At 38.0% G+C, this 17,492-nt stretch overlaps 1 protein-coding gene across 1 annotated transcript in view; it reads left to right on the top strand.

The window, feature by feature from the left end:
* agps (alkylglycerone phosphate synthase) overlaps window positions 1–11,695 on the top strand; it is an 80,348-nt gene extending 68,653 nt beyond the window's left edge. The window contains exons 19-20 of the mRNA XM_003226768.4: window positions 77–134; window positions 6,982–11,695. Coding sequence (XP_003226816.2) covers window positions 77–134; window positions 6,982–7,103 — 180 coding nt within the window. The 3' untranslated portion in view covers window positions 7,104–11,695. The remainder of the gene's footprint in view (window positions 1–76; window positions 135–6,981) is intronic.
* Window positions 11,696–17,492: the final 5,797 nt, after the last annotated feature.

Here is a 17,492-nt window from a genome sequence, read left to right as displayed (position 1 = left end):
TATGCTGCTACTGAAGTGAATGTAAAGTGAGTATTGTCTTGCTGGTTTTAATTGGGCAAATTATTTTGGCCTTCAGATGGCAGCTCGAGAAGAAATCCTTGCTAATGGAGGGAGCTTGTCACATCATCATGGAGGTATTGTTTCTGGTATCATTTCTAGTTTCTTCTGTCTGCAGTTCTATATCTTCAGCAGCTTTTTGTATAAAGTACTGTAAGGTTAAATTTACAATTGCTTTAGTACCTTCAAGTATGGATTGTGGATTTTGTGTGCAAGAGTATTCTCAATATAAAAGGGCCTTTTAAAGTATTATGGCATGGATAGCGTTTGGTTTTGTTTTGTTATTTGGAGGGGAGGTTGCCATAAGAAAAACCTAGCACAATGATACTGTTTCCAAAATTAATTTTAGTCTCCCACACAGGAGACTTCATTTTGTGGGAGATAGTAAATAATAATCACTTTATTTTTGTATCCCGGCATCATCTCCCCAAAGGGACTCAAGACAGCTTACAAGCAGGACCAAGCCCGATAATAACAGAGTTAACCAAATGAAATACATTTTAAACGCAAATAAACATATAACAAGCTAATTAAATAATTAAAACAATAAAGTATTAAAATATAATTAAAATAAAAGCATTTATATATGGGCATGGATATTAAGCCTGTTTCTCCAGCCATTAAACATCATTCCCCTTGCTCTTTCCGGTGTATGCAAATTCCAGTTTAGCCCCTATGTCCTGGGACTCTTACAAATATAGTAGAGTAGTGTGAGAGGATATATGTAAGTCTCTTCCTCTAATAAACACACACACATATATATCAGTCAACCATTTTCAACTTGCTTTCATCCAGATGTGTTTGGCCATGACACAATCACTTCAGCAACCACTAGCCATGCTGCTGAGGGATGATAGTCAAGTTGGTCCAATACATTTGGAGAGACTGTAGCAAGAGAAAGGGAGAAATGAAGGAACAAGTAAACGCACTAAATGTGTAGTCTGTAAAGGCTCAATGAAACACTCTGACTTGTGTCTGGAGAAATGTGGGATTCTCTGAGCTGTTTTCCACTAATTTTCCAGCACAAGATTTGAAAACATCCCATTGTCCCTTTTGGCTACTGCTAATCCTTCAAGCATGCCTACGAGAGTTAAGAGCCCCATACATCTAAAGCAATCCCCAAAGCAAATGACAAGCAAATATTCTGGACAACCTTCCCCAGCGTGGCAGTGAGGTTTGATGCCCCATACACACTAAGGTCACAATGTTAGATGAGCCACCGTATCTGTAAGACTTCTTACATTTAGTGGGCTTTTAGCAGCCAGAGATAGGTATGATAATAGTCCTAATGTAAACTTGTGTTATCTCTTTAACATTAGAAAATACTGATTACCTGCCCAGAGCCTTGGGATAGGGCTGAATAGAAATAGAATAAATGTGTATGGCATGATAGTGTCATAAGGGCTGAACATGTGAAAGTTTTAACCACAACTTGAAAGTGAAGGCTCCCTTCCACTCCTTTTCTGGGATTGGCAAGACTACCACATGGTGCAGCATCAGAGTTTACAAGCTGGTGTTGAATTCCCTCCTCCCATTTTCCAGGGGCATTTCTGTGTTAGTCTTCCCTAATGCTGTGTGCTACATTCCTATCCTGCATTTTAATGTTCTCCCTGAGCTAGAATTTACTGTTTGGAAATAAATTAGTAGTATTTATATGTATTGTTATTATTTACTGACCTTCAGGCCTTGCCATGACATTCTCAACATTGCTTTTTTACTTCTTGTGTGGGTAAGAGAAAATATTGATGCAATTCCTCTTCAGTGTTTGCCCTATAATTGTGATTAATAACAGTTGCCTTCCCTATCTGGAAACAGACAGCCTGGTTTGTCTGCCTACAATCATGTTGTGATAAATGGAGTTATTTTAACTCTGGTTTTGTGTATCAAACAAAACAGATGTAGTCTGGGTCTTCAGGCTATAAGGAACATAAAGCCTGTTTAACTCAAGTCTTCGTAGTGTTCATTGTTTTTAAGGAAGGAACTGGACAGTTTATACCAGCAGAGATTATTCTACAACCCTTAAATAGCTGTAGTTGGCAAAAGCACTGAACCCTCGTTGTAATTATTCATTCCTCAGATGCAGTCACCTGCTGTGAAAACAAATCTTAAGAAATCCCAAGTCAAGAGAAGCAACTGCACACAGAAATTACATAAATATATCTGTATTTGTAATCTACCATTCTTTATGGTTCAAACATACGTAACTTATTTAACTAAATTTGTATACAAATCCATCTGAATGCCAGCCTTGCACAAGACCTAATGATATAGGGAGAGTTAACATGTAGTGTTGTCCGAAAGCTGAAATAACAAGGAAGGTTTGCCTTATTTCTGCCTGCCAGTGATCCACACAGTAGTGTGTTCTTCTCCCATCTGGCAGGGTCTTTTAAAAGTAGGAATTGATTGCACAAGAATTGGATAAAGAGGCACCTCCCACTTCTTTCTAGAACCAATGTGAGGTTTTCTTCCATGATCCTTAGTCCCATCTCAATAATATCCTGAATGTCAGCAAAACTGGGAATGGAGATTGGGGTCCATGCCGAATCTAGAGTTAACATTGGCAGGTTCTATGGAACTCATTGCCTCCATATTTTAGAGCAATGTCGGAGTTGCGACCTTTTGTAAAAGCGCTCAAGACTTGGCTGTTTGGTTGTGCATTTAAGTAAATCAGATCTAATTTGCCAAATAGTCACTGTTGAATGTTTTTAGGTTGAATGTTTTTATGTTGAATGTTTTTTGTTGAATGTTTTTTATATTGTGGAATGATATTTCAAATTGTAAGTCGCTCGGAGCACTCTGGTGGAGAGCGGCTAATTAAGAAATAAAGTGAAGTGAAGTGAAGAAGGTTGCATTGAGATAAGCCTAGCATAGTTGATGTTCAACATCAGCAGAAAGTAGTAAGATAAGCTTCAGGTAATGACAATCTTTCATTTTTCCTAGATATTTAATTATCCATGCACCAAAGAAGAAACATAGTTATAGTGTCAAAAGGTTCCTCAAACTCTTATCAGATGTTCTGGATTTTTAAATGATGTTCATTCTCTAGTGAGAATAAGTAAATAAATAGTGATTAAAATGTCTTGGCCATTATGATTTTTTTTACTTCATCACCATTAAACAAATTTTGCTCAACTGATCTATGCATGCAAGGCCTTGCCTTATTATAGGCCAGGGGTCCCCAAACTAAGGCCCGGGGGCCAGATGCGGCCCTCCAAGGTCATTTACCTGGCCCCCGCCCTCAGTTTTATAATATAATATTTTTATATCAGTTTTAATAATATAATATATTGTATATACATATAATATTGATAATAATCTTATGTTATACAATATAATACTAATAGTAATACCATATAATAATACTAATTATATGTTATATATTACATATTATATAATAGTATAGTGGTATAGTTCAATATAGTAATATATAATGCTAATATTGTGTTATGCTATTAATATAATATTTGGTATGTACATACAGCTGCTCTGAGTCCCCTTCGGGGTGAGAAGGGTGGGATATAAATGTAGTAAATAAATGCAGTAAATAAATAATTAATTTTAGACTTAGGCTCGGCCAAAGTCTGACATGACTTGAAGGCACACAACAACAACAACAATCCTAATTAACTTGACTATCTCATTGGCCAGTAGCAGGCCCAAACTTTCCATTGAAATTGTAATAGGTTTATGTTGGTTAAAATTGTTTTCATTTTCAAATATTGTATTGTTCTTTCGTTGTTGTTGTTGTTGCACTACAAATAAGACATGTGCAGTATGCATAAGAATTTGTATTTTTTTTCAAATGATAATTCGGCCCTTCCACAGTCTGAAGGATTGTGGACCGGCCCTCTGCTTAAAAAGTTTGGGGACCCCTGTTATAGGCAATATCCATGCTGGTTAACTTAACCCAAATAACAATTGGTTGTTTAGCTTGCCTTTGAAATTCAGGTTGCCAAGAGCTATTTCATATGCTGATGTGTGACCAGGGTAGATAAGCTATTGATAGTAAGAGGTCCAACAACCAAGTGACAAGAAATATTATAGTAGCTAAGAGATCAAAAGAGTGATCGTGAACATGGATGATGTTCTTAATGCTGAGATTTCACTGATTCCTTTGGTAACACTCTAACTCTGTATCAGGTTGATTTCTATGTCAAATGCAGGTACTATCTGAAGGACAAAAGCAAATCTGGATTAGAGGTCCACTGTATTAGTGGTCCACTTGCTATTACCTACCAAATATCACAGAAAATAGTTGTACCAGCTTGCATGCTCTCGTAGTGGACATTTGCTAAATGATTTGTCATGGGTTGGTTTGATCAAGTGATGGCTCTTATGACTCTCGATGGGGACAATGATTATATTTTTCCCAAGGAAGACCAAATTGTGTGTTGCCACTTTTTAGGTGGAAACATAATTAGTCATGAGTGCAGGATGTGCTCTGCCCTTGTAACTAACATGTGCACATGAATTTCCTCTTGTTGACAGTTAGGAACTTTCACTCCTTGCTATCAATGGGTTAACTTTTTCCCCCACCAAATATGTTCATAAAAGGCCACCAATGTCCGCTATACAGTTGTTGTTTTTTTTACTTTCCGGTTCGCTAATCAAATGTATGTTAGATTTATTATTGTAAAAGTATAAAGCATAGAAAATGTGACAAGATAGATGTGTAAATTATCACTCTGACAGAACTAATGATGCACTCCCAGCACCTTCTGTTTCCAAGCACTTGGTGAGCGACTTCATTAAATATGCAATGGCTGCTTGGTGGCTGCTCAGACATCAGTTCAGTCCCTCGTGGAATTGCATTATTACTGGAGGTGGAGAAAAGACAGGCATGCTCGCTGTCGGACATCCTGCTGTGGCTTTAATGTGCTCCATCTTGTTGGGCCAGTTGTTTTCACTTCTTCTTTTTTTAGACAATTACATCCATAACCACAGGATGCAATTGATGAAACAATATTGCAGATAATGTTGAATAATCACATAGACTATTCATTGTCCTTTTAGATTTGGATGTAGGAGAGGTGACTGGACTGGACAGACCTTTCCTGTCCTTGGCATATCGGTGCTAAAGTTACCCTATTAGGGAGCAGGTCAATGATGGCAGGAAAATGTAAGGCTCTTTATAGTTAAGCCTGTTTAATGAAACAGCAAGCATAAAACAATAAACCAGGCTGGCTAATTCTTCAACACACAAGTATTGAAACAATACACAAAGCTTTTCCTGAGATTCCAGCTTTCTCTTCGGGTAGCTCTGCAACCTGGTTGTATTCCTCAGAGGACAGAAACAAAAATAATCTGCTCTCCATCGGTGTCCCCATCATTAATTATTCCAGTGACAGTTTAGCTACCCTGAGAACAGACCGTGCAAGATGGGTTGAATGTAGCTTCAAATGCTTCACAGAGACAGATGCTGTGGCCTCTCACCTCATACAAAGGAATTGTGTCTTAGGTTAAAACTTCAGCCAAGACTTAAATTACTGGAAGAATTAAGCCACTAAATGACAACACAGGTCATTTATTTTTAGAAAGTTGTATATGTGTGTGCGTGTGTAGTCACTAAAGGTGGAAAATTGTGTTTGTGTTCATATTTGTTGTTATTTAGGATGTAGTCAGTTATAAAAAGATTCTAACAGCTGTGATTATGATATTGGGTGTACATGAGTCTCAGAATAATAAAACCTGCCAACACACATTTTGGTGCCTTAAATATTAGCTCTGTTTCTGGCTATATTTGACCTGCTGATTCCAAAAATGGCACTAGTTTTCCCCTATCAGCTCTAGATTTTGAGATACTGAATGTATGCCATCTACCAGTCTTCATCGGCTCTCTCATACTAATCCATGAAACTAGAGCAGATGTGATCTATCCAATGCAATTTTCTGAATCAACACCCCAAATAACCCCAGGAACAGACCTAAAAATGAAGACACCAAGATTATTTTTTTGGATGGGCTATGTAATCATAGGGAGCCCCAGTGACGACGTGTGTTAAAGCACTGTGCTGCTGAACTTGCAGACCGAAACGTCCCAGGTTCAAATCCCGGGAGCGGAGTGAGCGCCCGCTGTTGCTCCAGCTTCTGCCAACCTAGCAGTTCGAAAATATGTCAATGTGAGTAGATCAATAGGTACCACTCCGGTGAGAAGGTAACGGCATTCCATGCAGTCATGCCGGCCACATGACCTTGGAGGTGTCTACGGATAACGCCGGCTCTTTGGCTTAGAAATGGAGATGAGCACCAACCCCCAGAGTCAGACATGACTGGACTTAACGTTAGGGGAAACCTTTACCTTTACCTATGTAATCATATAGTTGGTTAGCTTGGCTTCTACTTGAGAATTTCTTCCTAAGTTCAACAAGACTTACTCCCAAATGTGGATAAAGGTTGAAATCTGAATTTTAAAAACTCACTCTTGGAAGTGCTTGCTAGCCAAAGGTCTCTTTAATATACAAGTACATCCAACTTTCATATTCCATGTTTAAAACTCAAAATTCGAGCCTCATTATATAACATCCTAACTGGAAAAGAACAAAAATAGTTACTTGCAAGTGTTGGTGTTTCTGTGAAAGTTTCCTGTTGAGAAGATTTAAAATACTGGCTTATGCAGCTTCAGTTTAATTATTTTTGATGTGACTCATCATCTTCGTCTAAACCTTATCTAAATTTCATACTTTGTGAAGAGAGTAGGCAGTGTGGAACACAGGCTTCCTCTGGGAGTACATTGAGCTTAATGAGCTTGATAGTCTGGTGGGCTCAATAAATCAAATAAAGCAAAACATTTCTCATTTTTGAATAAAAGCATTTATCACCCAGTGTTTGTTCATTCATGGTCACAAGATTGATTGGCTGCTGCTATTATGGTGAATATTAAAAGGTTTCTCTCTCTCCCCCCCCCCCCTCTTTTTTTTCTTCCAGTGGGCAAGTTACGGAAGCAGTGGCTGAAAGAGAGCGTCTCTGACGTTGGCTTTGGGATGCTGAAATCTGTAAAGCAATTTGTGGACCCCAATAACATCTTTGGAAATGGGAACCTTTTATAAAGCCTCCAAAACAGAAACTAAATAACACAACTAATAATGGTTTGAGTCTCATGGCTATCTCGGTATCCAAATATAGCATGGACCCAGTTTCAAAACTGTTTTCTTCCTTACGTCTTTTATTTCTTCAGTTAAACATGAGTGTTCCATTATTTGTAGTAGACTTTTATGGATTACGGCTAAACCTTTCACAAACAACCAGTCCAAAGTTTGCCCAGGTTAGTCCTGTTGATAACCTGTTTGGATGGCTTCCTGCCGCAGTGTGAGTCTGTCTGCGCCAGAGTGACACTGGTGCTATTGTTCTCGGGGCCTCTCTTGACAGAAAAGTGTTTTCTCGGAAGCAGATGAAAAATGGGATAATGTTTAGATTAAATGGGCTTTTCTGTTGAAAGGTTAGGAAAATAAAGAAGGAATGCCATGCTGCAGTTTTTGTAAAAGAAAAAAATCCAGCCATTTTGTAGTAGGAAGAGGTCAAATCTCCTATATTTTACTGAAAACATAGCAGATGTGTGGTCTTAATTTCATTTGTAGTAGTACTTAATATTCTAAAAAAAAATTCTACTGACCCAGAAGAGCAAATGTTTCTTTTTACATACTGGAGAATCTTTGTTACATAAAATGCAGGGCCTTCATAATAATTGTGTTGTTAAATTGCCTGCAGTTGTTTTGGAAGGCAGTATTTCTTAAGTGGAAAAATGATTTGGTTCTTTACGGCACTCAAGACGTTTCCACCATTTTAAACTTGAAACAACTTTTCAGTTGTCCTTTTTGAAATTTTAATTACTAGTTATGAGTGTAATCCAACTTTTTCGCTTAAATAAAATGTCAAATGTCTTTGAAAAATTAATGAGCATTAGAATGCTATGTGTCTTGAAACACAGATATTTAATACTGCTTAACAATATGAGATTTATTTCAAAAAAAACCCTGATTTTTTATAAAATGTAAATGATAAAATTTTGATTTAGAGATTTCTGTCCTTCAGCTAAATTACACTCCATGGGCAATTTTCTCCTTTCATCAGCAGCAAAGCTACCAGGGTATGGAGTGGGGGTGGGTGGGTGGTATTTTTGTCAATTTCCCACTGGCCCAGATTTTGGAGCTGGTCTGGGGGTTATATGGGAAGAAAGGTCAATGAAAATCTAATCTTTCCCCATTCTGTCAGTGGGTTTGCTCCACTGCATCAGAAGGCTTCTGTAGATAGAAGGTACTATTCCATCTGCAGAAGGCAAATTCTAGAGCCAGTCCTTTGGGCCTTTTAAATAAAAATAGCATACATCAATGAAACTCAATTACTCAACACCTTAAAATATGCTCATTGTAACTCAGTGGTCGAACATCTGTGAATATTAGATATATTCTGTTTCTAAAATAAATTAAAATCAACAACAGTACCTATAACGGTGGTTGGTGGCTCTTGTAATTTTTAAATCATTAAATTGCATTAAACCACTCTTGCTTTTTCCCTAACAACCTACCATATTTTGTCAAAATTTTGTCAAAATTTTAAACGCTGAACCCAGAAAATTCACCTTCAAATTGACACATGCATAATATCATAAAGATTTTGTAGATCTAAAGCAGAACCATGGTGAATTCCAGATAGCCCTTCTTCAATTTAACCCACAGGAGTAAAAGAAAATTACTGTGTATCTAACAGAGTTTAACTCTACTGTAGTGAAGTTTATTGTGGGGTAGAAGGCTTCTGTCTATGACATCCAATGTGATTTTCAGCATATCCCCTCAGCACTCCATGCCTTTAGAGCAAATCGGGCAAATGGGATGATGGTGAAAAGTGGGAAGGACTTCCAATCACCTCTGTCCCCATTCCATTGATGGACATCTTCCTTGGTGGAAAGTTAGTCTGGCCCTAAGACAGATGGAGCACAACATTTACATAATTTTGATTTTGTCTGTTTGAGATAATGTTACCAGTATCCATTTGGTTTCTCAAACACAAGGATACTTAGTTTTGTGCGGGTGGAAATGCAAGTGTTTTCATGTGCCTAATAAGCACCGAAACTAGCACAAATGGGTGTTTCAGGGAATAAAATGGCCTTTTGATGGAGTACAAGTAAAAGTGTAACTTTTTGGTTGTCTTTGCTTGTTCTGACCAAATTTGTGTGATCTCCAAAATGTGTAGGTTCATTTATGGTGCTGAATTGATTTATTTTACCGATAAAAGAGTTTCTGTAGCCCAGTGGTTCTCAACCTGGGGTTCCCAGAAGTTTTTGGCCTATAACTCCCAGAAATCCCAGCCAGTTTACCAGCTGTTAGGATTTCTAGGAGTTGAAGGCCAAAAACATCTGGGGACCCCAGGTTGAGAACCACTGTTCTTGCCCTTTGATACTGAAAATTGCACAGGGAAATTCTACTTGGGGGTAGTTCTCATAAATTTATAGATAACTAGATGACAAGGAGTGTTCAAATCATGAAGTATAAATTTGTGTCTTGCTAGTACTTGCCCTATGAGAAGAAGTAAGAAGTGTGGGGTGAGAGTATCACAAAAGTGGATGGGTTTGAAGAAAAGGACACAATGCATATACTGTGAACATATTGTACATTGCTTTACTTATGTCTATTTTGCTCTACCTTATTCTTTACCTTTTTGTAAAAAAACACAAAAAACAGTTCAGTTGTTCGGAGTCTTAGCAAGAGCGCTTGTAAAACCTGCACATGCCGAATGCTAGTTCAACAAGTGTACTGCTCATTAAAAAAATACCAGTGTATCAAATGGAAAGCTACTGTGTTTTCATGGTATACAGATGGGAAAAGATAATAGCTGGGATGACTTGGATATATGGATGAATATTCATTTTAATTCCCTTTAGAATGACTAAATATTATTTTCCTGACATTGGAAGGACTTCATTTTTCTGTGAGCTTCCAAAGTTCCCATGCTGTACATCTTCTAGCCATCAGGAGTAGCATCTCGGGGAAGACAGGGAATTCCTACAGAGTAAGATACACATACTTCCCAAAGTGAAAATCGAAATTGGGGAATTTTGAGTGTCAAGACTGCTGAAAGGGTATGCTCCTAAAATGGAAGAATTTTGCAAACTCGTCTTTTGTGGTCCTGATACTTAACTGAACTCCTAGCAAGCACACCCCTGTAAATAAATGCATTTAAGGGAGGCTTTCTTTGTTTTGTAGAAGGAAAGACTTATATGCCATTCCGCAGGCTTAAGACATGTTGAGATCCTGACCCTAACATTTCTTTAACATCTGTTTAAAAACTAAAGCTTTGCCGATGAATATGCAGTATATATTAATGTTGCATCTCCTTCACAGTAGAGGGACAGGATCCAAACTCTGGACAACTTGTCACACACAGTAGGTTCAACCAGACTAGCATACAACCATTTGTTATGGAGCATTCTGCCTTTTGAAACTGAGGGGTTCCAAAATACCTTTGTAGTGCAGTAGGATGAGGAGTCGTCAAAAATCCCATTGACCATGTATAAGTTGGGTTGCTGTGAATTTTCCGGGCTGTATGGCCATGTTCCAGAAGCATTCTCTCCTGATATTTCACCCACATCTGTGGCACACACCTCTGAGGATGCCTGCCATAGATGTGGGTGAAACGTCAGGAGAGATTGCTTCTGGAACATGGCCATTCAGCCTGGAAAGCTCACAGCAACCCAGTTATTCTGGCCGTGAAAGCCTTCAACAACACATGTGCAAGTACTTTGTGCTTACAGTAGATTTCTGAAACAGAGATAAACATTTGTGTATTTCTCTCCATGTTTCACCATAAGCTTCGTAACATGGATCCAAAAACACTTACCATTTTGTAATCGATAGCTCAGAAAGCAAAGGAAACTTGGTTTCATTTTACATTAAAGGTGCCTCCTGTTCTAGAGGCCACATTATGTTAAATGTGTCTTTGTACTTCCAGTACTGGTGTTGAAAAAGCAGCAGTGGGGTATGACATATCTCAGCCTGAACCATTTACACAGACTGCAGTGGGATAGAATAATGATTTCTGCAAGCACCACAGTCCCAATCTGAAGTGGAGTTATCACAGTTGTCTTTTTTTAAAATCAAGGATATTGTCGTAGACATGTTTCACATATCATTTTAGCTCCAGGCCAAATTAAACTGTTCTTCCATTCTAAATGCTAAAGTACTGAAGAATGATATTCCTCCTAATTCATTGAGACTATGTTTGATCGTATACTGAAAAGTGACTTGTACAATTCTAGTTGCAATGTTGAGATTATAAATGCTTAAGTAATAAAAGTTCTACGTTTTCTCCTTAAACGGGATTAAATTATTTTTTTCAAATGGATTGTTTTTCCTGCATTGAAGTATAGTTTGAGCGCAATTGAAGTTTTGTATATGTTACACTCAGTTAGGAAAATCTTTTATAACTAACATTTGTTATGCCTCACATCAGTCTATATATACCACCTTAGTCATATTTAACTGCCTGTTTGTTATGGCATATGTCATTCAGTTTCTTTAAAAAATGTAAACTGGTTTCTGAAATGTTCAACAAAACTTTTTCCAATTAAATGTTATTTGAAAGAGGCATATTTTGGGATGTAGGTATGAATACTTCAAAAAAATAAATAATATGAGGTCCAAATCAATAGCTATTGAGATTTTTGTTGTTTTTGTCTTTTAAAAAAACATGTTATTTCTAAATCTAAAGCAACAAAGTCTGTGCAAATGATATCTGAGCCGAGGTGGTTTCACTTTTTTGTGCTTGATTTTAATCTAGCTCAAAATAGCACTTAACATACTGTTTTTCTACCTGTGAGGGAAATACATGGAAATCCATTTTCCTATAGATAAAATAGTATGTTACTGAAGAGTTTTGTGCATGGAGAGGGAAAGGGGATTTTCAATGGGATTATGTGAAGATATTAACCAAATATAGCCCTATTTATATAAATGTAGTGTCCTCATCTGCTGTGGTAGACTCAATTTTGAAAATCATTATGGAAAAAAACAGGTACTTATACGGAACATTCAATTTTAAATTGAGAATCGGCAACAAAATGAGATGTGACAAGAATATTGTTGTTATGTTTATTTATACCCCACTTTTTTCTCTCCACAAGAAGATGTAAATCTATCATGGTATGTTAATGCCCTTAATTATTTGGAAATGTTCATCTTTTCACACTTTCCTGGGATAGTAATAAATTCTGGTTGAAGAAAGAACACTATTTTTACCATCACAGATACATAGGTGGTACATAAAAAGGTAAAGGTAAAGGTTTCCCCTGACATTAAGTCCAGCCATGTCTGACTCTGGGGATTGGTGCTCATCTCCATTTCTAAGCCGAACAGCCGGCGTTGTCCGCAGACACCTCCAAGGTCATGTGGCCGGCATGACTGCATGGAGTTCCGTTACCTTCCCGCCGGAGCGGTACCTATTGATCTACTCGTAGCAGGTGCTCACTCCGCTCCCGGGATTTGAACCTGGGACCTTTCAGTCTGCAAGTTCAGCAGCTCAGTGCTTTAGCACACTTCGCCACCGGGGCCCCTGATACATAGGTTTAACTAATAACTGTGTTACAAAATTTGAAAACCTTTCTGTTCCTGGTTTGAAAGTGTTATTTCCTGTTTAATTGTGTGGTACTTACTTTGAAAGTAGTTGTGATACTCCAGAAACTTGTGTTTCTGTGGCTGCCTCAAACTATGTTGAATTGGTTGAGATTCTATGAGATATTCATTGAAAAATATAGCAAAATGTGCTGCAAGATATCATACTCAATGACCATAATAAAGATTTTGATTTGATTTGATATTCAGCAAAAAGGCTTTTGCAGTTTAACAAACTTTTTCCATTTTTTATGATAAGAACCAATTAGGAAATTACATTTATAAAGCAGGAACAAAAATCGTGTTACATAGGGTAATATTTACCTCCTCATATGACTATAGATATGGTGCTAGGTGAGCCAAGGAGAATACTAGGCAGCCCAGAACTGAATATATTTTATGTATCTGCAAACAGCAGTCCTTCCTCTTCTGCATATTTTTGACATCCAGGGAAAGCCAAGATAAAGCTTAGAGCAGTGGTGTCCAACCTTTGTTCCTCCAGGTATTTGGACTACAACTCCCAGATGCTCTGGCCAGCTTGTCCAAAGCCCAGGAATTCTGGGAGCTGAAGTCCCAAACATCTGGAGGACCAAAGGTTGGACACCACTGGCTTAGAGCCAACCGTGGAGCTGGCATTGAATGTTCATGGAGGACTTCAGTTTGGCATACGTTTCCTATCAATTCGCTATACCTTCGGGATCTCTGTCAATAGTATTTTGAATTGCCATAGACCTTGACTGGCTTATGGTAAATGCAGAATTAGATAGATAGATAGATAGATAGATAGATAGATAGATAGATAGATAGATAGATAGATAGATAGATGCCTTTTCCATAGCAACCCGGGATTGCATTGGCAGACAAAAGTCGTGTCCCAAAAGGGTGCCAAAGGGGAGAGGTGTCTGACCTGTGTCACCCTCTCATTCAGATAGTCCTCAGGTCAGACAATCCTTAGCAGGAAAAATAGCTTGTAGGATAGAAGCAATTGCTTTTGTCTCTGCCTTGGGAAATTGGCGATCCAGTAATGCTTCTAAAACTAGTAGGTTGTGTTTGGTTTCAGTCCACCAAGTATGTGTGCCATTCTATTCCAGGCACAAGTTCCTTAATAAAAAGAGAGTGCTCCCAGTGTGTTTACACTTTACAAAATCACCACCATACATAGAAAAGCCATTCAAAAACTGATACGGATCTATTTGGAGGGAAGCAGCCATTGGCGAAGTAAAACAGATGCCTGATGTGTGACACAGAAGACAATGCCAGTGCAATTTATCAACCTTGAATAGATGGAGCTCTGGGGAAGCCTGAGGGAATGACATGGGCCAAACGCAGCAATTGACCTTCATCTTCTACCCAACAGGCAGCAACAATGAGGATTTAGGGATGAAAGATCACTGGAACATGATGGTGAAGGGCTCCTGACTCCTGAATGGCCATACATTTTAGCATGGATATATATATATATCTATATATATAAAAGAGTGATGGCATCACGGCAATTCACAAAACAACAAAAGTACAGGCCCCCCAACCTCAAAATTTGACAACACAACCCATCATCCACGCCTCAAGGTTGATACAACAAAAAGAAAAGAAAAATAAAGTCCTAATTAGAGGGAGAGCAATAATTTTTTTTATCCAATGGCTGCCAGTTTAGAGGGCTAATCTCTGCCCACTTGGTTGCCTAGCAACCAAGGGACAGCCAGGTTTCAGTTAGGGGACAAGCAGATTTAGGCCTCACTTAGGCTTCTTCCACAGATTATCTAATTTGCACTGGATTATATGGCAGTGTAGACTCAAGGCCCTCCCACACAGCTATATAACCCATTTATAATCTTATATTATCTGCTTTGCACTGGATTATCTTGACTCCACACTGCCATATAATCCACTTCAGTGTGCATTTTATACAGCTATGAAGAAGGGGTCTCATATAATCTAGTTCTAAGCAGATAATTTAAGATTATCAATATACAGTAGAGTCTCACCTATCCAACGTAAACAGGCCGGCAGGATAAGTGAATATGTTGGATAATAAGAAGGGATTCAGGAAAAGCCAATTAAACATCAAATTAGGTCATCGTTATACAAATTAAGCACCAAAACATCATATTATACAACAAATTTGACAGAAAAAGTAGTTCCATGCGCAGTAATGCTATGTAGTATTTACAGTAGAGTCTCACTTATCCAACACTCACTTATCCAACGTTCTGGATTATCCAATGCATTTTTGTAGTCAATGCTTTCAATATATCATGATATTTTGGTGCTAAATTCATAAATACAGTAATTACTATATAGCATTACTGTGTACTGAACTACTTTTTCTGACAAATTTGTTGTCTAACATGATGTTTTGGTGCTTAATTTGTAAAATCATAACTTAATTTGATAGGTACTGCTCTGGCAGGAAGGTAACGCCGCTCCATGTAGTCATCCCACATGACCTTGGAGGAGTCTACGGACAACGCCGGCTCTTCGGCTTAGAAATGGAGATGAGCACCAACCTCCAGAGTCAGACACGACTGGACTTAATGTCTGGGGAAAACCTTTACCCTTGACCTTAATTACCACCAATTCCTCAATACTTTATTTCCCATAACACCATACTTCGCCACAGCAACGCGTGGCCGGGCACAGCTAGTATATATATATATATAGAAAGAGAGAGAGAGCCTCCAATGGCGTAGTGGATTAAAGCCTTGTGACTTGAAGGTTGAGTTGCTGATCTGAAAGCTGCCAGGTTCGAATCCTACCCGGGGAGAGCGCAGATGAGCTCCCTCTATCAGCTCCAGCTCCATACGGGGACATGAGAGAAACCTCCCACAAGGATGGTAAAAACATCAAAAACATCCGGGCGTCCCCTGGGCAACATCCTTGCAGACGGCCAATTCTCTCACACCAGAAGCAACTTGCAGTTTCTCAAGTCGCTCCTGACACAAAAAAAAAAAGCATGGATATATGAGGCAGCCCCCCAACCAACCCATTATAAATCTCTTGTTAAGTCTTGATACACAAAACATCAAAATGTGAGATACCTTTAGATGCAAGAGTAAAAGGAGATCTAGAAAGAACTGGATAGAGATCTGCTATGTGTTTTTGTATTCTGCCACAGGGTGGATAAGTAGTCCTCTGAGACTGGGCCTAAATTTTACTCTTGATACTTTATGAATAATATCCCAGATGTCTTTCATTTCTTAAAAAACGGGACAAAAGGGGTGGAATCAGAAAAGAAGTTTAGAATCAACAGGAAAAAACAACTACAGTAGAGTCTCACTTATCCAAGCCTCACTTATCCAAGCCTCTGGATAATTCAAGCATTTTTGTAGTCAATGTTTTCAATATATTGTTATATTTTGGTGCTAAATTCATAAATACAGTAATTACAACATAACATTACTGAATATTGAACTACATTTTATGTCAAATTTATAGTATAATATGAAGTTTTGGTGCTTAATTTGTAAAATCATAACCTAATTTGATGTTTAATAGGCTTTTCCTTAATCCCTCCTTATTATCCAAGATATTCGCTTATCCAAGCTTCTGGCCCATTTAGCTTGGATAAGTGAGACTCTCCTGTATGTGTGAATCAGTCTTGTTCAAATGACAAATAAAATGTTGAAATGTGAAGCCGGTAACTTCATATCCAATAGCAATAGTTGTTGTGCAAAACAACTATTATGGAGCCTGAAAATGAAGTAGTTGGACTAATATATTTTTATTTTAAAGTCCGTTTTAAATTTACCGTAGTTTTCAAGATTTTTTGTGGAACCCACACACACACGTACAAACAATGAAACTTTAGTGTCTATGGATTTTCGTATCCACAGAGAGCCCTGAAATGAAACCTCAGTGTATATTGAGGACCACTATATTGGGCTTCCCCCTATAAATGGACCGAGGGTTTACTTACCCATACCACTAAAACACATTACTTTGAGAGATACCAGTCCTGCAAAAATTGCACATAGAAGTTAGAAAATCTATTGTTATGTCGCAGCAAGTGAGCCTCCTTTTGCCACCTTTGAACAAATAACATTGACTTCCTAATAAAGCACCTTCGTTCTTCCTGTGAAAACTATGAAAGGGTCGTTTCTGTAAATGGGAGAATCACTGCTGTTAACTTGTTTTAGATATTGCTGGCTGAAAGCTCAAGTTTCGAATAGCTGCTGATTTTCCAAAAGCCTGAGACTGGATTTTCCATTTGTTCAGCCTTCTCTGTCTCCAGAGCTTCAGCGATTCTTGTTGATTCTTTTAACTGCTGCAGAATTTGCGTCCCAAATGTGGAGGCCGGGTTAGTCTGATCTGTATTCCACCTTCACCAGCCTTTCTATGAGCAGTAATTCATGATCCTTTTTCTTTCACTATTATGTTTCCTGAAAAGAGAGGTAAGAATGGTATTAACTGTAAGATTATGGTGTCACAGTAGTAGATGGCAGTATTTATTTCCAGTAAGAAATTTAGGCAGGAAGGCTGCAGTATAAATGCAGAGAAGCAAAGAAGCTAAGGTATGAATAAAAATGAATTGAATCTTATTATATGACCTTTTCTGTTAAATCATTTGCAGAAAATATACATATCTAATTTGTTTACATCATAACATTCTAAACATTTTAATTTTTAAAAACCCTGCTGCATTTACCCTTAAAAAACTTTTTAAAAATACCCATTCTGCTTTTTATTCCATACCTTGCATCTGTTTGATAAAGGTAAAGGTAAAGGTTTCCCCTGACGTTAAGTCCAGTCATGTCTGACTCTGGGGGTTGGTGCTCATCTCCATTTCAAAGCTGAAGAGCCGGTGTTGTCCGTAGACACCTCTAAGGTCATGTGGCC

This window comes from Anolis carolinensis, chromosome 1 (assembly GCF_035594765.1).
Source record: "Anolis carolinensis isolate JA03-04 chromosome 1, rAnoCar3.1.pri, whole genome shotgun sequence".
Taxonomy (NCBI): Eukaryota; Metazoa; Chordata; class Lepidosauria; order Squamata; family Dactyloidae; genus Anolis; species Anolis carolinensis.
Note: the sequence above shows the minus strand (reverse complement) of the source record. Positions and strands in the feature narration are given on the sequence as shown.